This window comes from Anarhichas minor, unplaced genomic scaffold, assembly GCF_050575085.1.
Source record: "Anarhichas minor isolate MPS153535 unplaced genomic scaffold, ASM5057508v1 ptg000033l, whole genome shotgun sequence".
Classification (NCBI taxonomy): Eukaryota; Metazoa; Chordata; class Actinopteri; order Perciformes; family Anarhichadidae; genus Anarhichas; species Anarhichas minor.
The window spans coordinates 2670621-2692889 of NW_027466479.1; the positions used below are offsets into that span (position 1 = coordinate 2670621).

General features: G+C 41.4%; 1 protein-coding gene across 2 annotated transcripts in view; it reads right to left on the reverse strand.

Annotated features, from left to right (window-relative positions):
* LOC142965351 (immunoglobulin superfamily DCC subclass member 3) overlaps nucleotides 1-10834 on the reverse strand; it is a 32432-nt gene extending 21598 nt beyond the window's left edge. For both annotated transcript variants that reach the window (XM_076106267.1, XM_076106266.1), the window contains exons 1-3: nucleotides 10731-10834; nucleotides 3355-3660; nucleotides 683-827 (exon numbers count right to left, since the gene is read on the reverse strand). In XM_076106267.1, coding sequence (XP_075962382.1) covers nucleotides 683-827; nucleotides 3355-3660; nucleotides 10731-10776 — 497 coding nt within the window. In that variant the 5' untranslated portion in view covers nucleotides 10777-10834. The remainder of the gene's footprint in view (nucleotides 1-682; nucleotides 828-3354; nucleotides 3661-10730) is intronic.
* Between the last annotated feature and the right edge of the window lie 11435 nt (nucleotides 10835-22269).

A 22269-nucleotide genomic window follows, 5' to 3' on the forward strand; every position in this document is an offset into this window, starting at 1 on the left:
GATTTACAAATAACCTTTAATGTGCAGTTTCTCTAGCAACAAAAGTAGCAAATTGTAAGTCTTTGGAACATACTGAGCGTACAGCTGCACAGTGGAGATCTGGATTACACTGCAGCAGTGGTTTCAAGTTTTTAGGGATATTGTGATGCTAAAATGCTGCTGACAGTCGGAATGGCAGGACAGCACAATGAATGACACATGAAGACATGTGATGGAGAAATAGAATATATTAAATAAAATAACTTTGAGTCAACCATTTTATGTAATTATTCTAGTAATGCATGAAGTTATGAGATGCAACCGTCTGATAACATTCTATTGCAAACTGAAATAACTGGCTCTGGTGTGAGGGAGCTATGGCACATCCAGTTGTAAATGATGTTGCTGAGGACGACAAAAAGATCAAATCATTTATCTTTGGACGGCAATTCTGTCTACCGGTACCGCTGCCGGTATTCTCTGCTGGCCTCACCTATTTTTACCCTCCTGCTCTCATTCACTAAAATGATATCTGCCTGATTCCAATGCAGCATAAGCCTTGACTTCCAAAAATGGAAACAATAGGTGGGGCAGAATCTGATAGTAGTTAGACGGATATAGATATTTGTAGCTGTCACATATCACATGTGTTTGATACATGTTGACAGTTGAGTTTGTACAGTAGTAGTGTGTATGGTGTTACCTGTTGTCGGTGGTGTTGAGTGGTACTCTGTCTCTCTCCCAGGTGATGTTGGCCTCAGGTACTCCGTTGATTTGACACTGGAAGCGAGCTACGCCTCCCTCATCCACGGACATGGACAGAGGGTGGGTGTGGAACTTTGGAAGAGCTGAGGAGCAAGCCACACAAAGATCAGCCTTAATCAGACAACTGAATATGGATGTTATTTTGAAACATTGCATGACATGACATGATGATCAGTTTCGCAGTCGAGGCTGCCACTGCTTAGTGTTTTTAGTAGGCTATAATGTCTACTGTGTCTATGGAGGAGCTTTGTCAAGTCTGAGAAGATAACCCTGATGACATCATAATGATGAGCTGTGGATGAGTTTTTGTAGAGGTGGGAGTTTACTGGACAGGGAAGGTCTAACAAAAAGATACTATAGGTTACATTATGGGAAGTATAAGATCCAGTGTTTCAAACTGAAAGCCACTTCTGTCTCCTGGTATTTCCAAGTTTGCTGAAGAGAACGAACATGGAAATGGATTTTCCATCAGCCTTTCATTTACAATCTGCTATTGCTATAACACACTGGGATGGTGTAGCATGCCATGCTGTTTCAGAAAATATTTTTAATTTTCAGATAGTCAAAACTGTAAAATAGTTTACTAATCCATTGAGCAATCTCTGCACACAGATTTTCACATCAATATTTTTCTCTCCTCCATGTGACCTCCAAGTGGCTCAGTACATTAGAGACTTATAGTGCAGAGTTTGGGGTTGGATCAGCATCAGCATCACGTGTAGCCTTTGTTACTGTAAGTCATGACGTATACAAGCACAGTTTTGCCATGTCCTGTATTACCAAAGGCTCAATGTAGCGTAATTCCTAATAACCTTAAACATTTGATCACTTCCAGGATTTACACACACGCATACACACACACACACGCACACACACACACACACATGCACACACACACACACGCACGCACACACACAGGATTCCTAATGACCTCGTGGCCATAATCAATAGAGGTGTATACCACAAAGGGGAGTTCTGGAAATGAGAAAGCATTACCATGGCAACACATTGCATTGAAGTAAGACCACCTTCAGGTGTCTATAATTCTCTTGGATTAACCATAAAGAACTTGTTTTATTGGTCTGACTGAAGGAGGTGGGGAGGAGAAGGTTGTACGAGTAGTGCAGGTGTGTGTGTGTGGGTGTGTGTGTTCATCACATGTACATTACTGTACACTCCTACATGTGCTGAGCAGAGTAATTTACAGGTTTTCCGTAATGAGAAGCCGGTATGTTTTGGCGAAGGCTTTGTAAGGCGCCTGTTCCAAACAAAGGATCAAAAGATCCGAGGGGGGCTTGGGTTGCCAAGTATGATGCAGAGGTGTTCACCGTGTGAAGTATCATTTATAACAAAGACTGTGGGATGTTTGACAGAGAAAGGGCAACATGTGGTGATATCCTCTGCTCCCTGCGCAGGTTTATGGCCTGTGGACAGTGCAGGGATATGGACATTAAAATGGCTGAGGAAATGACTTTTGATCAAATTCAGTTTAGATTTTCTTCGTACAATCTTCATCATCACAAAATAAAACCCCAGAAAGTTTAAGGTAACAACTTGGAACTTCGTTCCTACAGGATATGATAATATCATACAAAGAAGCTTTTCCTTCTTATAGCTAGCTGTGATATGTGATTTGAAAGATAATTTATCAAAATGCTGCAACAAACATCACTGGATGGGACCAAAATCAGGTTATGAAAAATAATAATAATAAAGCTTAGCGATCTTGAAAAGTTGCAGTCTAACCAAAAATGTGCTACTTCATCTTACCAGCCATAACCGCTTGTGTATATAATGAAGTAAACTATTACAACACAAGGGCCACAACTATGAGTACACAGAGGTCACTATGAGTACACAGAGGTCATGTCCATTGGAATTTACATTCTACAATTAAAAATTAACACATGGTGGGTGTGTAATTGGCAGATTCCAGTATTTCTAGGTTATATTTCATTTGACTATTTATTGGTCAATAATCAATCAAGCAATACACTTTCCCAACAAGAAATTAAGATTTACAGAACATATAATTGGATAGTTAACTGAATAATGAACAATGTAGAATCCAAATAGTATAACTGTTTGAACAGTTATGGTGTTTGGTGGGGTGTTGGGGGACTCATGATCTCACTATTTCTAAAATCCTGACAACGACCCATACTTACAGTGAACTTGTATGTTATGATATTGATGATGAATGGAAGGAAATTGTATTAATCAAAAAAAAGAAACTAATGATGTTGTTATTCTATTATGATGTCATCTCCTAATTACACAAAGGATCTCGTAATTACAATATCACTATCGAGATTATTAGATTGTTTCCATAATTATGAGATGAGAATCTCATAATTATGATTTCCATATCTCATTGAGGTAGCTGTAGGAACTGATAATGTATCGTTGTTGAATGCCAATCACTTCCTCGTTTCCCCTCAAATGTCCTACTCAACTCATTTGCTCATCAGGGAATAAGATAACCAGTGACATTACTTCTTCCCGTCCCCTTGTAATAAGTATGCTGTTTTAAAGTGCATGTAATTGTATGACATAACAATTATATAGAATGTAACAGTAATGTGCTGTGTTGTACTATCAAACACTTACATGCCAAAAGGACTTTGGCCTTGCAGCTGACCAGCATGCCATAGCGATTTTGGGCTGCGCAGTCGTACTCGCCCATATCCGCGTCACTCCCCTCTCTGCGTTTCTGGAAGCTCTGGATGAACAGCGTGCCATTTGCCAGCACCTGAACCCGCGGGCTGGTGGGTAAAGGCACCCCGTTTTTACGCCACGTGACCATGATCGGCTCTTCACCCTGCACCCGACAATCCAGCATGAGCGGGCGTTCCCTCACCGCAATCACATCACTTGGCTCCAGCAGGAAAGACAGCTCCGAGGCCAAACAGCCACCTGCAGACGGGTGAAAGAGAAGGACAGGTTATCAGACAGAGAAAGGCTGTATGGCTATCTACTTACTTGAAATGATAACTTGTTGTATATCCAGCCTCAGTCTATGGACATGAATAAATGTATGTTTGTTGGTTAGAGTTCTGATCCAAAAGGGACCTGAGGACGGTGTGGTATTAGAAATACTGACCCACTGACTCAAGGCTTGTGGCAATAGCTGGGGTCTACACTTATACAGTACATTGGCTGTTTGTTGCAAATACATCTGGCTCTGTTGGACACCAAGTCACCGAGTACCCTACCAGAATTGCCGGAAAAACCACACTCAACACCAGAAACCACCTAATTTGATTCATGGTGCATTTGGTTTAGAGGCCTATAACGCTGTAAGTGAAGGCCAGCCACAATGAAGGCTGGAGGCTGGATGCCAGCGAGCCATCCAGCCAGAGAGGGCAACAACAATACCCAGCTGAGGAGGAGAACACTGGCAATGGATGCTGGGGTCAAGTTAGGAGACCCTCCATTGAAGGAAGGGGCCAATTGTGACAATAGTGTTGTGACTATGCTTATTTGTGCCTAACCCACAGTAACCTCTCTAAAAACTCCCATCAGCCACCATGCAGCCAAAGGCACCATCTGCCCCTTCTTATGCATCCCCTCCACCCCTCCCGTCCCCTCCCGTCCTTTCAGATCCATCTCTGAGGTGACTTTCCCATGCCACCAGGGCTCTCTTCCTCACCCTTGTCCCCTCCCCTGCGTGACCTTGGTGACACTCCCAGTCTTCCCCATTTTCTTTCAGTCTTTTTTGGTGTTAATGTCCTCATATGCAAAGAACCTTGAACCCTTGCAGTAGCCCCTTTCCGAGGCTGCAAGGCAGTAACAATGGCAGTCGCACTTGAACCTGCACAATGCCTTATCAATGTCACTGTGGAGTCTTGCATCTGTTCAATCCAGTATACCCTTTCGGTCAACTGAGTTGTGAGCCGCACAACATTTATTGTTGTCCAGCCGCCGTCAAGCATCACATCCCACACACAGCGGTTTGCAGCTGAACTTAAGTTTGGATTGGCTTAAGTCATTTTGTACATTTCTGTTGCAGGTGAAGTTAATTTCCACTCTGTAGGCCAGCTGATGCTGCTCGCTAATGTATTGAAGATCATTAGCAGTACACTGATTATGTATTTCTAGTATTTCTATTTCCATTGATTTTTATTTTTACTCTCAAAAAACTATTTTTCTCAATTGCCTTCAGTGGTAACTACCAATGCAGATACCACAGGGATTTGAAATGCAGTATATATAAATATCTCTCTGTGATTATTGCCTCAACATCAATACAATGTCATTTGGTTTGTTGTGCTCACAGCTTTGAGATATTTGATATAAATGTCATCAGTAACATGTCTTTCCAGAGACCTGGTTGTTCGACATAACCCACAAAACAGGGACAGCAACTCTGGAATCAGATGTTAAGTCATTTTTCAATGTTGTGAGCACCACAGATAAAAAAAACCCGAATCACCTCCATTGCACTGGGGTGGAGGCAGACATTTCAGAGACCGATATTTTAAAACCTAGACAAATAAAACCCAAAGTGTCTGCATGGACAGAGACCTCCTAAATGGCAGAGAGTGAGAGAAAATATGACCCTTTAACAATTCACTACTCCCCACCTTGTCTTACATCCGCACATGCAAATGCAATAAATCAGAGTGAGCATGGATAAAATATCCTCCACAGCAGCTATATGTAGCCGAACTGCTTTCTGTTGGCCAAACCTAAAATGGTCTAGACAGAGGTATCATGGTGTTGTATATACAAATACCACAAAGTTCTCCTCTTAGACATTACATTGTTCGGCTGTAATTCTTCTGGATATGAGAAGGTTGATGACTCATGTTGACAAGGTTGTTGATCAAATGAACATACAGCAGAGCTTTTTCCTCTCTTCATGATCTGTGTGATTGGCTTCACTGATGTGTCCCATCAAGAAATGAGCATCTGCCCTCCTTCTGAGGAGAGATGTCCCAGCCAGCAGATGCAGCCAGCTGAGAGTGGATCTGGGCTGATAGAACCCTGCAACCCCCCTGAGCTTCCCATCCCTTTGGCCTGCTAATGAAATTCAGGGCTCCCAAGGGGGACCTGCATCCCATTCTGTGGCCACGGTTATCAAACACATGGTGTTGCAAACTGTGAGGCCTGGTAAGTGAGATTTACATAACCAAGGTTTTGTCATCGGACTCTTTGAGGGTATTGGTTCTTAAAACACTAATGCAGATTAACATCTTATTGCTGTGCCTGGATTACTCTTGATTATCAACAAGGGTGTAAATGGTTATTTAAAAAATCTATTACTAATAACGTGTTCAAATGTAGTCAGTAACCTAATCAAAGTATCACAATATCAAAGTGACATAACTTGATTACTTTTTGTTACTTTTGGATTATCGCAAAAACAAATGTACGGAAAAAGAAAAGTGTTATTTTGTAATGAGTGCAAATGTGCATAGCAGTATATTGTTCTTAGATATTTTTTCTGTCGCTCTAACTGAAAGCAGTTACCATTGTTCGTATTGTCATTTCGTAATGCCGTTCCATGTATCCCGTTATTCCCCGAGCCTAAACATTACAGCGTCTACATAGCCAGCACACGTTTAAGAACACACGGCAGGATGACTTCTAAAGACTGGTTGCTTAAACAGAAATATTGTTATTTTGTTTAGATATTATCTCAGAAGTGAAAACTAGAGGTGTTAATTCAACTCGTTGATTATTTTTAGGCTTGGGTGAAAAAAATAGGAACATCGTTCAGTACAATGCAGTCCAATACACCCCCACCTCAAAGTACAGCTTCAGAAATGACCATCGAGTCAACAAAAACTAAGTGGGACTATCTTCATAAACATTGAAGGCTGATTATATGGGATTGCATTGGATTGTACAGGTGTATCAAAATAACTGTAACTCAATAACAGTGTTGAGATTACCTCTGAGATGTGTGCCTTGACACATTGGCATTGACATGGGATCAATCCCTAGTCTTGCTTTCAGTTTGAAGCCTCACATCCAGTGAGACTCTGTGCATGAAGATGGATGAAGGATGGTCATAGTGTGTCAGGACTAAAGGACGTTAGACAACAAGCTTTAAGGCAACTCCAGACTGGAGGTTAAATGTACTCCATGACAACAAGCTGGGCCCACATGAGGTGTGATGAAGTGCATAGCATTAGAGATTGGACTATTTTCAATATCAGGCACGGACTATAATGAGATTTTTTAAAGGGAGGGGGTTGGTGGACAACCCCCTCCCTAGCACCCTGTGCTTGTAACCCCAAGCCCCTCAGGGGTCATGAGACAGTCAGAGGTGAGGAGGATGGATGTGTAGATGAGGTTGGGCGGGTGGGTTAGCTTGTGTCCAGCCTGAGCTACTCTCCCAAGCCCTCCACTGCTATTGTTTAGGGGGACTGAGGCCCCTGATTTTCACAGATTTCTGTCTACCCCCATAAAAAATATACAGAGAAAGAGAGAGGGGTCCTGAGCACCATATACAAATAAGTTTATTTCAAACTTTGGAGGGCTGTATGGGTTTGAGCCAGGAAAAAGGAAACTGAGAAATATTAGGTTAGAATAAGGTTGAAGCTTTAAAACTTAGGGTTAGGGTTGGAGATTCATATTCTATGGATTTAAGGCAAACATCTGCAGACATCATATTTGAGCAAATGTTTGATAACTGATTTAAATATTAACAAATCAGTTCTAATCCCTTTGTTATGCCCCTGACCTCTTCTTCTATTATATCAGAGGAGGAAGCAGTTTAAACAATAAACGTGTAGTTGAAAGTCTGAGCTGGAAGATGGGGATGGCTGGGCAGGCATGACACCCATCGCCTGGGGCTTCCTCCTTTGTCCTCCTCATGGGAGTAACGCTCTCCTTGCTTGGAGACGGCGAGTTCTTTCAGCTGTAGGAGGTCTCCAAAGGTCTTTTGTTTAAGTCAACTGATGGTCATTTACTGGGTGTCGTATGTCAGATTCAATGTTTCTGAGTGTATCTGAGGAATAAATGTGTTCATGACTCAAAGTGTGATTTAAACAGATGACAGGTATAGTTTTAGGCTGCTCGTACTGTAAAAAGTAATTTCTCCATTTACCAACTAAATTAAGCTCAGTGTGGTCAAAATTGGTCTTCCAACATCAGTTTTTTTTAAATATATACATTTGTGGAGATACAATAGTTAAGTACCAAAACAATACTACTTTAGGTTTTTTGAGAAATATAACCTGCTTTCTAAAAAAAACATTTTTTTCACCTTTTTAACAAAAAGCCACGATTGGCAAACTTTTGATTGTAATCAGGAACTATCTATCTGACTAACACAAGAGAGATTTTAAATCTGCCAACTTTCTGAAATTGACAGTATTTTTTTTTTTAATCTATGGTTTGGACACGTTTCAGTTCAAAGCAGTACCAAAGATAAATTAAGGTTTGGTACCAAGCCCTATTCACACATCCTCATAGAACTTCATCTTGTAAATATCTAGAATGTAAAACTTACACGGTTTCTATCATGTGATATGAAGAGTGATTATTTTTCAATAAGAAAACAAAGGTATTAAGGTCAAATTCAGTGTGGGATCAGACTTGGTGTTTTTAGAGCAACTTACCTCTCCTGACTGATAACATGCTTACCGGTGCATAAACTGATATTGGCCTTGGGCCCCTGGGCCAGGACGTCCCATCTGCATTTGGGGGTTGATTTTTAATGGTCAGTGCAGATTTAAAAAGCCTGGCCAAAACCATGGTCCCCACCAGCCAGGCAGATCAATAAGCAATAATCTCTAATGTGATGGAGAGGAGGCCTCTTTGTTTGACCTGCAGTTTGAATCAGTGAGGTGTCAACTCACAGAGCAACTTTTTTTAGGGAAATCTCATTAAAAGCAAAAGCCTGGCGGGACACCTAACAAAACACAAGCTGAAGGACTCCCACAGACTCATCACTGTGCAGGAGAGCTGCTACTGCAAGATTATGGGAAGCACTATTGCACTATTGAAACTGTGATCTAATGGGACACTAATAGTAGCATCAGAAGAGAAATATAAGGTATAGGGTCTTATATGAATTATATGGGAGCACAGATTTTATTTTTTTTATATCAAAATAAATTATAGCTTTACTATGGAAGGTTTACATAGTTATAAAGTCAAGAACCCTAACCAGCAGTTTAACCATGCTACCACTACTGGTGGATCAGAAGCTGCCCAGTCTACTCTGTGGCACAGGACATAGAGCTGGCATAAGAATTTCAAGGTCCACCCATGGGTGTAAACATAAAGCATTGAAGATTTCACACATCAATGAAAAAAAACATTAATAAAAGAAGTGTAATGGACTAATACAAGTTGCATTGCATTAAAGTTCTCAAAGCAGTGTGTGCTTGTTAACGCCTTATATAGTCAGGTCAAAATTGGATGAAGGCCTACAGGAGGTCCCATCAGCCTCATAACTGCATCTTTACATGGCTCAAATCCTGTTAGCATTAGCCTAAACTCTCCACGGATTGAGATGTTCGCCTCTTTTCTGTCACACGCCGGCCACCACAGGCCCTTTGTGTACTTGCTGTGGATTAAACCAAGGGGTGTTTTGCAGGCCTCCTCCATCATGTTCACTGTGTGTGTGAGTCTGAGTGAGGAGCCCTGACAGGGGAGGGTTGTCGGGGACATGGTCATGGGCAGCTGGAGGGGGATTACCTTCCACACACATATTTTTAATAAGGTCTCAATCTGAGCACAGTGTTATGGAGATGAGGGTGTGAAGGTCAGCTCACTGAAGACTGAGGACTTGAGGGGGCCTATTGTGTCTGTGCACCCCCCACACAGACTGCTCTGCTGACCGGGACGACCCAGAGTCATACCCCCTCCCAAAGGTCAGAGGTCACCAACTCTAACCCCTTACTGTGGTCTGAGCTAAGGACACCGTCTGCACTGCTCCCCTTCTCATGCAAAGCTGCTCGGTTTTTCTTAAATAAAACATTTTTTCCCATCTACAACCTCCTGGGTTATTTTACATGTTTGTTATGTGATAATTGTGCCTTCAAAAAATGTAGAATACCTGGCCATCAGGCATTCCATTCTTACTGAAATGCTCTTTAAATGTTTGAAATGTATGTCCGTATTCATATGAAATATGAATAACTGGGTACAGAAATGAATTCTGCATACAGAAAAAGTCTTTTCTGCATCACTTCACAAAATGAAACCCTGTGGCAAACAATTAGATCAAGTTGAACAGTCTAGATCTACTTACAAGCTTTTTCTGGAGCTTTCAGCTGCACTTCAGTCTTCCTCAGTGAAGTTTGCTTAGTTGAAATCTCAAGAAAAAGGTAGTGAGTGGATCTTGATTTTTATTCAGTTATTTGTAAAACTATTATTTCCAAGTTCAAGAATGAACTTTCTTGTTTAGTCAAACAGTGTTTTGATGGCCTTCAATTTCAACCGTTTACTGTTCATTCAAGATTGATCATGAAATGTTTTGACCAGTATATATTCATATTTGTAGGAGTTATTTAGAGGATACCTCACCCCCCAAATGTATTTCCATTCAATAGGCCACACTGTTTTACTGGTGGGAAAGTGACACAATGGTCAGTTAATTTGTATATTGTCATATACATATTGGCAAAAGCTTCCAGTCATGTGAACAGAGTGGAACTGATCATTCAGTCCTTATTAATAATACCTGAATTAGTAGATGAGGACAGAGCACAAGCTTGTTTCTCCAATTTACAGCAATTTCAGAAACATCAATTACAGGGGCGACATAACAATGCTGTTGTTAAACTTACTGATTCAATGAGAAACAATAGGATCTTCAAAAAGGAAACTTTTATGAGGATGATTATGGATTTCATTAATACCTTAGGCGCAAAAGATTTGAATTCCAGTTCACTGAAAGTCAAAGTCAAAGCAGCAGCAGAACAGATGGAAGAGCAGCAGCATCCTCTCTCTGGACTTGGCAAAGTTCCCCCTAGTTCTGATCCTGAACTCTATGTCAAATGTAGAAGCTAGACTGTACTTACTCAAACAGAAAGTTGCCAGGCAGGTGAGAAAGAGCCTTGCTTTCATTTTTGGTTTTCTTCACTCCAACCTTCTTGATGTCAAAGCTTCTTCCCCTTAGAACCCCTTAAAAAATCAAACAAATAAGAAAAGTAATCCAAATGGAAAGGTGTCTGTATCCTCGTACTGCGTATCTTCTTTGGTGATAAAGCTACAATTGTTATTGTTTTTCATGAAAGCATTGCTATTCTTTAGGTTCCCAGGTCCAGCGTTTGGGCCACGGAAGGCTGCTGGTCATGTTCAAAGCTACTCTGAGAATAGACAGGACCACACTTCAGCTTGGACAGAGCTCATTAGTTATTCAGCCTCGTTGTTGTCAGTGAATGGACACTGATACAGCAGCTTTCACCGGCGCTCCAGGTTGGTCTGCTATGAACCAATCACAGCCCCGCGGTGACGGCTCAGCCTGGGAGGCATGATTGATATTCATTTAAACAGAGAGCTGCTGGCCATCCCACCCTGCCCCCTGCCCGATGGGCCCGATGGGCCTGATGTGTCCAGAGCTGGACACAAGGCTCCCAGCCAGGCAAAGGAGTGAATCTGAGTCAATGCTCCTTTTATTGCAAAACATTTCCAGTGTAGTTTTTGACACATTTTCTATTGTTTTAGCTCAACTACAAATATAAAACAACCACTATCAGGATAAAATGTTTCAGTTTTCAGAGTTTCAGATTTAAAGTAAAAATTCAATAAAAATGACCTATTAACCCTTTCAGAACAAATCCTGAGTCATATTGTGCACCTATTTAATAATATATATTTTTACAAAAAAATAAAAGTCTCTGTATGTTAATATTAATATTAGTGCTGGGCAACGATTACAATTTTTAATCGCGATTAATCGCATGATTTTTTGCGATTAATCGCACGATAAAATAATTGTCGGCGTTAATTAATTAATGCATTAACTCAATAATAACGCGTTGACTTGCCCAGTCCTAATTAATATCCAATCATTGTTTCTTCCTGTAAAACAAAATATGAAGTGTGCTTACGTAAGCTAGTACCAAACAATTCCAACCAATAATATCAAGACATCCATCCATCAATCAGTCTGAAACGTTTAGCAAAAAAGGTGGAGCGTGTGGAGCACATTCTCATCTCAACTCACCACATACTGGTCAGGATCTTTAGCTTCACTTTCTAAAGCACTAAGTATTCTGGAACAACGCTCCACCACCTTCGCAGTAAACACGTGGTTAACATTGTGAATTCAAACAAAATCACTTTCTTAGGTTTAAGAAAAACATCATGGTTGTAATTTTTTTGAAATTCAGAATCATGGTTCTAAATAAGTATGTAAACCAAGTAAAACACAAACAACATAACATAAGTAGATTAAACCACATCACAAACTTCACTAATGTAAGTTGGGACACGGACATTTTTTATTATTAACATTATTATTTCTATTACCGATACCATTAATCAGAGGTGGGCCGTGTGTTTCATACCTGGGCCTTCAGTGCTGTCCTACTTAGGGATGGGTATCGTTTGGGTTTTTTCCGATACCGGTGCTAAAACGATACTTTTAAAACGATACCGGTGCCTAAACGGTGCCTGAACCGATACTTTTTTCTTCAAATTGAACAATATATTAACTGTTTAAAGTATACTATAAATATAAATAAATACAAAACACTTGGCTTCAAACTACAGCTTCAAACTTTTAAACTTCAAACTATGAACAATATATTAACTGTTAACAGCAGTTTACAGTATACTTAAATAAATATAAATAAATACAAAACACACACACTCTGTACACACACTACAGCTTCAAACTTATATTTGCATTCTCTGGCAAAATTATTTTATTTTATTTTATTTTACCAGTTGGTGGCGGTAGTGCGGCAATTCATCGTTTGCCAACCGCCACTACACCTCAAAGAAGAAGAAGAAGAAGAAGAAGGTTTCGCGTGCCTGTGGATGTTGTGTTTATGACAGTTCTCGGTCTCGTTTTTTTGTTTTTTTAATAAATCATGGCCGAAGCTTCGCCAGAATGATGGAGGGGTTTGTTTCTAAGCGCGCACGGCTCGTCCGGTTGTAATAATACTATGAGTGAGGAGCGGAGGACCGAGGCTGCCAGGACGGAGTCATCAGAGTAGTGTAAAAAAAGTATTTCAATCGGCTCAGGCACCGAAAGGAAGCACCGAAATATGCGTTGCGTTTCGGTCCGGTAGATACCGGTCGTATAGGAACCGGTGCCATATTAGCACCAGGTTTCGGTACCCAACCCTAGTCCTACTACAGTTGAACCACCTCCTAATAACCTCATTATGACACCACAGCTACGGTTATTAGGGGTGTAACAATACACGCATTCATATTGAACCGTTCGGTATGAAGCTCACGGTTCGGTACGCATTACGAACCGAACAATACTTTTGAATAATACTAGTGCATTTGGAAAATACAGAAGCTTAAATTGTGGGAAACATAATGTCAGGGTTCATACACATTTTGACCAATGGATTTCCATGACTTTTCCATGACTTTAAACCAAATTTCCATGACCAAACATTTTGTGAAATCTCGGTGTATACATGAAAAAGTGAGAAAATGTAGTATTTAAACTAACAATGAGAATTCCAAAGCATACAGTATACCTTAAATGACACAAACGAATGAGAGACAATAGTTTGATTAAAAGAATAAACATTTATAAATATACTCTGGTTGACACTGACACATCAATAAGAGCTTTAGTAGGTAGTAGCATCCAGCTAGTGCCCATATTGCTTTCCCTTTTGTAGTGCAAATGTTTCATTGAACCCTGTTACTGTACGGCTTCATATTAACTTCCACTGTTACTGTACAGCTGTTGGAATTGTGGCCTATCTTCTATTTGCAATTAATATGCATTCAATCCAGTTCAATTATTTAAATGAAAATGATAATCTACTCTGGCTAAAGTAGCTTATCAAGAGTAAAATAATAGCTGTAATCTATACACACCTCTGCATTAGCAACCCGCTGAAATGAAGGTACAGGCACCTTAACCCTCATTACTTCAGGGTTCTTGAGAGCAACGTGGGACTGTTGGTACACTGGCTGTGGTCATTACAGTGAACAGTGTGATGAGAGGGCATGTGAGCCCTTGTTGCTGTAGTTCATCTCCTTGGAGCAGAGGCTGCATTTAGCATAGCCTGCCTTATCAATGTATTTAAAACACTGTGACAGCAGGAAGCTGTACTCACGTCTGTTTAGACCTCCACCTTTATCCAGGCCCAGCTCCACTCACAGCTCAGCCCTGCATCAAGCTGCGCTACACAATCAGCCTCCTCTCCCTGAAGCTCTTTGACCTCATCATCTCATCAGTATCTGGGCCTCATCATCGTGGTCATGAAAGTTATTTTGACCACGAAATCATCCTCATTCTACTTTGAGTTAAAACAAACAACCTGCAACCAGATGCGCCGGTGTTCCGGTTTAACGTTAATGAGTGACCGCGTGAACTGAACCGGAACACGGGAGGGCTGCATGTTTCATCACGCTACGTTTTTTCCTTCTAAATCGCGATAATGACGAACGTTAACAGTCGACAAAGTTCCGCATGCAGTGGACATTAACTTAACCCAGCAAGTCTGAACGGTAACGGTACATAACGTAACTCAAACTTTAACGGAGGGAAATGAAGACGCTGTACACATCTGAACGCTGATTGGCCAAGACTCGACCCATCACAGATGTTCTATTGCGAAGATCACGACATCACCTTTTCTCCTCGTCTCACTCCAATCTGAGAAACGCTGGCTGGCAACTCAACGTAAATGAACGACATGAAAATATGAATATAACAAATTTCCATGACTTTTCCAAAACTTTTGGGATTTAATTTTTTTCCATGACTTTTCCAGGCATGGAAATAACCATTTTAAAATTCCATGACTTTTCCAGGTTTTCCATGACCGTACGAAATGTTCTCTCGGTGGAGCCACCGCGCTCAACCTGACAACCCACCCAACGTAACAGACAACGTGCTGTCTGACACGCCCACCACGGAAAAACATTGTACTCTGGTGAGACACGTGTGTTCTGAGAGGTGCGCTACGCTAAACTAGCTTAGCAGGAAAACTAACAGCAGCACACACGCTACAAACTCTCCCCGCAGCGTTTAGCTGTTCCCTTCTGATTCAAACAGGACTAAAGCCATCGCTACACAATCCCCATTTCTCCAGACCATAATACTTGCTTTGTTAAAGAAAACAGATCCATGAATACACGCATGATGGGATGCTTCGTCATTAACGGACAATGCATATCGTGAAAATCAATGTAATTAACACAATGACAAGAACAAACTCGCAAGAACCAGTCACATATATTTATATGACAACAAAGCAACAAATCAATCCAGCAACACTGTGGCGCTAAAACACGTATTCCACCACACACTGAAGAGCACCATTCAAATATTATTCACATCAGAGGGAACAATATCAACCATATCATAAAAACGACACCATAGACAGATGAACACAGTAGTAACGCTACTGCAGATGTAAAAACACAAAAGCACTTCACTTACCAAAGCTGCTGTTCACTTAAAGACAAAGTCCATCCTCCTTTCTTTGTTAATGAAGAGTTTAATGACGTGGTTGAACAGAACATCGGTGCGGTTCAGTTCCAGCCAGAGGTCCTCCTGTGAACGTGTTCGTTGAGTTGTAGATCCACTCGGGTCTCAGCTAAAGTTGTCAAAAGCACCGTAGCTTGTAAGTGTTCTGTTGTGCTATGGTGTCTTGTTGCTGCCTTGGTTAGCCAACTCAGGTTAGCGTAGCGTAGCTACAAACACCAAGACGCTCAGTCGCAAATAAAACGCATTCCCAGCCATAAAATGTGCAACGCTTCTCTGACGCTGTCAGCCAGAAATACTGTTCGTACAAATCTTTTTCCTGGCTGGGTCAGGGCTGCTAGCTGTGGGGTTGGCCGACCTTTTCTTACGATGTCCAGCTTTTCCTTAAATGTCCTTCTCGAGAAATCCGTTTCTCCTCCTTCAGTCACTGAGTGTAAACAAAACAAAGCTAAGTAAAAAAAAAAGAGAATCAAGACCAAGCAAAACGCTAAAAATGTCATGTTAATGTCATAACTTCTTACATATCTTTCAACTTGAACTCTTACTATTACTACTAAGTTCTACTAGCTATCTTCAGCGTCCCAACAGTGACGCTAGCCCACTGACCAATCACACAGCACGTTAATGCTGACGTACATGTAGGCCAGCTAGCAGGCTCTGGCACGTCAAAGAATACGCCCAACATGTCAAACTAAAGATCTGATTGGTTGAACACGATGACAATCAACAATATCGTCCCCATTCTTAAAGTGCAAAGGGATTCACTTGTGAGTCTGCAGGCCTCGGGCCTTTCTTCTTACCTAGAGACACAGAGGTGAAATCTGATTGGATAAAAGCTCTACTTACAGCCTCAGCCCTATTTGTAGGCCTCTGCTCGAAAATGGCATACCCATACTAAGGAGACCACAGTTCTGTAACTACAAGGTCTATTTGAATAATTTGTGATGCTATAATCAGATAACACTTTGAGATTGTTCAGATGGGTAAATATTGTGTATATGTTGCTGGTTAATATAGTGCATGAAGATATTACACAGCTCAAATTGAAAATATTCAGGTTCGCCTGAAAAAAAAGCACTTTTATTGATATTATGTTTTTGAAATAATGCAGCTGGCTGCCTAAAACTCTCCCAAATCATAGCACAACCGATCAGTAGTTGTTGAATAAAGGTTGGCTGGAATAAAGTGAAGAATAAGAGGCTTTAGTACAGAGAGGTCACGCGAGGTCGTCATTTTGGAACCAGCTGCTGCAGCTCTTACATTGTACTTTTATATACTATATAACTATATATTTCACTTTTTTTATCACTCATATTATTCAATACATCCAAATACAGCCGTTAGAAATCATTTTGAGAGCAAGGGTCCACTCAGAGCCTGTTTCTGGCTGTCATTCATAGGATTTTCTCAGTTGCTCTGTGTCTATGGGGCTGTAGCTCAGCCTATCATCGGTCGATTTCAGTCAATGAGCCCGCCTTCGACGCGTCAGAGTCTCAGGAATGCTGGCTTCGAAGCGGGTCTTGATTGACACAAGTTTCAGCGAGTAACGTTGCAAGAAGTGCCGCGTCTCCCCGAGCGGAAATTTCCGTTCGCCGGAAGTCTGACCGCTCGCGCAAACTGGATTGACCGCTCTTATACTGGAAACAGCTCGGCTGTAAACAGGATGCAGTTGGCAACAATGACGGTAGCTTTGAACCGGATAATCTTCGACGTTATTTTACTAATTTTTCATAAAACGTGAGCAAAAACCAAGATTTTCTTTGGCGAAGACCAGTGCCATGGTACCTTTGTCCACTCACAGCTTTATACTGCTTCCACGGAGAGAAAAACCGAAGGTATTTATGTGTTTTGTGTCGAATGCTAAAGCTACAAAATGCATTGCTTAGCTCGTTAGCCGTTAGCTTCCTGGTCCAAAATCGATGTGCAGTTAAATATGATGGCGATTTATGGCCACAAATTCGTCCTTTTATGGCACATTTTCTAGATGCTTATATTAGTAGTCTATAGTTGTGTTTGGAGTGTGTAAAAAGTGACTTATATGATAGTGTTGCCCATACGTTGCTGTTTAATCCGGTAAAATTATTTTACAAATCCACAATATTTAGCAAACAATAAATCCATTTTCCGGACAACATTTTCAGGGGGCCTGAACCCCACGAGGACACCGGCGACCTCGTGGGGTGGAGGAGGTTAAAACAAGCTGCACTGGAAGCAGAGCAACTGAGGAAGACAGTAGCTGTGCAATGAGAAGATAAGCTAATGGGAAAAATAATTAGCATACATGTCGTTTATTTATGAAAAAATAGCTATAACTTTGTGATTCTGTTTAGGCCAGCAGAGAAGGCTTTGCTGGCCCTGGTTTGCCCACCACTGCCATTAATGCACATTACGGACTTGGCTTCTTCCCTGGAGTCTTTGTGCTTTCTCGCCTCACAGGTTTCCATGGATCCTGGTTACACCTGGAACATGGTCTTGCCTCCTGCTGTGGTTCTGTCATATGCATTGAATGTGTTGTAACTCTGTTATGTTGTTCATTCTGTACACATGACATCTATCACACTTCTGTCCATCCTGATAGAGGGAACCCTCCTCTGTTGCTCTCTCTAAGCTTTCTTCCTTTTTTCTTCCGTTAAAGGTATTTTGGGAGTAAAGGTATTCCTGTTCCGATTTGAGGATTCTGGGACAGAGGATGTTGCATGTGTACAGATTGTAAAGCCCTCTGAGGAGAATTTGTGATTTGTGATTTTGAGCGATACAAAAATAAATTGAATTGAGTTGAAACACCTTTCAAGTACACCGGTCTCCTGGTTGTCCTGTGTTTGTTTGACCCACCCGGACTTGTAGGGTATGTTGGCCATGTTAATATGTCATTACACCGCCGCAGCATTTTCTCCAACACATTCTCACTCACAACTCCTAAAATAGCACCACTTAATGGTGCCTCATCATACACTAGATACCCCTCCGGACGGTCTGTCACAATACGCTCATTACATGCATAGGTTAGGTTTAGGAGACGATCGTGACGTTAACCTCACTGACAACTCAAATGTTTAGGGAATCACGTGACTCACGGTACTAACGATACTTATGAGGCACGTGACTAACAACTGACATGATGTGACTAACGACAAAATGAACCTGACAAAATAAATCAACGTTTACTTTTATTACGGACCACGAGCATCAGTCTCGTGGTTGAAAGTTAGTTTGACCCATCGCCCACCTACCCGAAGCAGAATCCCATGCACTTTATGTCAAGTCACAAGCTCTTAATGTCCATGAATGCTGTGGGAGGGTTACATTGGAGCTAAGTGAAAGCCCGGTGCATCACATACAGTTGCTGAAGGGGGCCATTGGTTGATCTCTGATGCCGAGGGGCACTGACACAGCGGTGGTATTTGACGAGCTGGGAGTGAGAATCGGTCGTTTTCTCTGAGTGTCTAATGATGACACAGATGTGTTCATACTGTAGTTACTTGAAAGCCCGGTGCGACGCTAAAGTGTGCTTTATGCGTTAGTATCAGATGCCGAGGGCCGTGACATCTCTGCAAAAATGATGGGATCCTCTTTGAGATGCATTTTCCGCTGCTGAACTTAACTTGTGAGGCTGGATCATTTTATCTGCACTAACAAGGACCATTGGTGTATGCTTCTTTATTTCTGAGACACACATGGGCCACTCATTCAACCTTCTAAACTTCAGGCACATCAGAAACAGCTTGACAGAAAACGCAGCCAGGACATTCCTACATTCCATGATCGTCGCACATTTAGTGTACTGTCTGACCAGCTGGTCACTCACGTGCACAGCAACACTCAAACCCATAGAATCTCTGTATAAGAGAGCACTCAAACCGCGAACCTATCATCACTGCCACATCCTGAACAAACATAAGTTTTTAAGTTTTAACAACCTTATCAGCCTTAAAGAAGCCAGCATCATTTACAAAGTCCTAAATGTTCTGGCACCTCCTCCGCTGAACGAGTACATCAAACAGAGACCTGTCTGCGGCCCTGCGACTAGAGTCACCAGAGCCTCCGACAGAGGCGACTGTGTCATCCCACACAGGCGCACCACCTTTGGTCAGACGGTTCTGTCTGTCAAAGGCGGCACCCTCTGGAACACTTTACCATCCTCCGTTAGGGAGTGCCCAAACTTCAGCACTTTTAAAAAGCACATGAAGGGATGGCTGTTGTCCACCCAAACTTGTGCACATAGATAGTTTAACCTGGGTTAGCAGTATTAGTGTCATGGATATGTGATGTACTAATGTTATATGAATGAATGAAACCTTAAATGTGCAAATTAATTAATGCCCTTATGTGCAATATATCTGGGTGCAATACGATGAATATGAAATGTCTTCCTTACACTGTGATATTTTTCCTAGTTTCTTTTATATATATATGCGATTCCTTTTTTATCCATTGTTAACTTTTTATTATCGAACTATTGTGTATTGTCAGCTACAGACTGTAATTGATCTTAGTTTATTACTATTACACTTTGGCATGACCTTTTCCTTTAGGACACTCAGCCTGTACATTCTGGCAGGGGGACAGACAATGGAAATCAGCCTTGCGGCTGTAATTGGGTGCATTTACATTTTAATTTAAAGTGTTCATCAATGTACATTGTCCCTCTCGAACAAATAAAAAACTAAACAAATCAGTGAAAGTATGATTTCCTCTAAATGGCCTGATTCAGACCTGCAATGCGTGGAGCGTAAGACCATTTTTTTGCCCCTGGATTCCCCCACGAGCGCCTGCTGGACCGATTGCAGCCACTCTAGACAGTGCATGTGATTCCACCAGCACATTTCAGAGGCCTGCAGCAGCTCTCTGCTCTGAAGCCACACATTATTGATGTTGTTGTACGCGCCCATCCTCACAGTCTCTTCCGAGGTGTGCACTTGAGGTTGAGAAGACATAAATGAAGGCGTGTCCAGCTTGACATACGATCCGCGCATTCAGAATCAAACTTGAATTCCTGAGTGAAAGAAACTCGACCAATCACAGAAACTGACATATGAATAGCAAAGTCCTACACTTTGTAGTAGGCCTATATGTTTGTTCTAATTTATTGTTTGTAATAATAACATTATTTTTGTAATTATAGTTTGTAATTCTGTACATTAGAGGTTTGGCTTTTGGTTTTCATTGAAATCATCATTCACAAATAATAATTTCTGATAATTGGAACAAACTTATCAAAAATCCAGAAAATTCATTATTTTTTAACAGAGTCCACATAACCTTCCTCTTATTTTTTGTCAGAAATGTCCCATTGTGTGCTTTTACCATCCAAGTGAAAATAATTTCTACTTGTGCTCGGAGTAAAATGGCATTAATTTTCTTGGCTGATTATTCCACTGGGGCATCAAGCTTCATTTACACATTCTCTACCTCAAGTGTGCACCTAAGCAGGAGACTGGTTAACCCCCATGTCAGATCCAAGGTCAGAATTGGAAGTTGTATAAGTGGTCTTGTCCACCACTATGTGGTGCTTAAGTGAGTGCAGTTCTGATTCGGGCGCAATGTCCAGTATGTAGCCTACGCATGTGAGATTGTCCCATCTTGTGCTTCATCCTGAACAAAATACCAACAAATACATCATCTTATTCATAGAACTGAAGAGTATGTAAACAAACTAACCTGGTAGAAACTGGTATTAAATCACAAAGAAAAAACATTTGACAAAACATTCACCAACCAGTAAAGGTCCTTCCTGAAGTTAAATAGCATGACTGCAAGGGCCTGTGTGGACTTCAACTGCAACACAAAAGGCATTTTTGATCTTCTCATTTCATTCTTGGAATGAAAGCAAATTAGGTCAAATCCACACTAATAACTTTTCGTTTTAAAATGCATAACTTTTGCTGCGTTTTACGCCTAGCGTCCACACTACTCTGGTGTTTTAGAACCCCGGGTCTCAGGGGCAGCGGGTTTAGAAGGGTACTCCAGATGTTCCTTTCCCTATCAATGCTTTCCAGCTCTTCCTAGGGAACCCAGACGCATTTCCAGTCCAGACGAGATACATAATCTTTCCAGCGTGTTCTGGATCTACCCCGGGGCCTCTTACCAGTTGGATGTGCCTGCAAAACCTCCAAAGGAAGGAGTCCAGGAGGCATACTGATCAGATACCTGAGCCACCTCAGCTGGCCCCTTTCGACACGAAGGAGCAGTGTCTACTCCAAGCCTTCCGGCTAAGCTCCCTCTTCAGCACAACGGTCCGGTACAACGCCCACAGCACTGCAGACGCTTGATTTTACCTTCACTCGTGAACAAGACCCCGATATACTTTGGGTACATCCCAAGTCTCTTAATGTCATCCCCGTTTCCCTCACTTGGGTCCTTTCCTTGCATCTTAGTCCCTCCCACCAGGGATGCATGGAGGAAACCATGCAAGGAGAGAGGAACGAAGGAAATATGTTTTAAGAGACATGAGACGTCCTTTCCTCAGTTGCGTCACGTGAAGCGACGTCTGTGACGCTGATCACAGATCAGCTGTCAGTCGGCTTTAACAGCTGGAGAGACTTTTGATAAGTTTGTGTCTGTTCACATGATCACTGTACTTAATAACAGTAACTAATAATACTAATAACTAATAAAGACACACAGTAATCATCACTGTAGAGGTGTTTCTCTCTGTAGCCTGTTACCTCTTTAACAGACTGTGTTCTGTTTATAAGCGCAGGATCAATGTCTACCGACGGAATGCATTTGTACATTTTGAAATACAGATTGTGACGTCATTATTAATTAACCCAAAATATGATTTTGGTTTCTCTTGAATACTGGAATAAATGTATTAGGCTCCATGTTTCAGGTTAAATTTCAATGATAAAACTCATCAAAACCCGACACAGGAATGATCCGCCTCACGTGACTGAATGAAATGATGATACATGATGTAAAAGGTG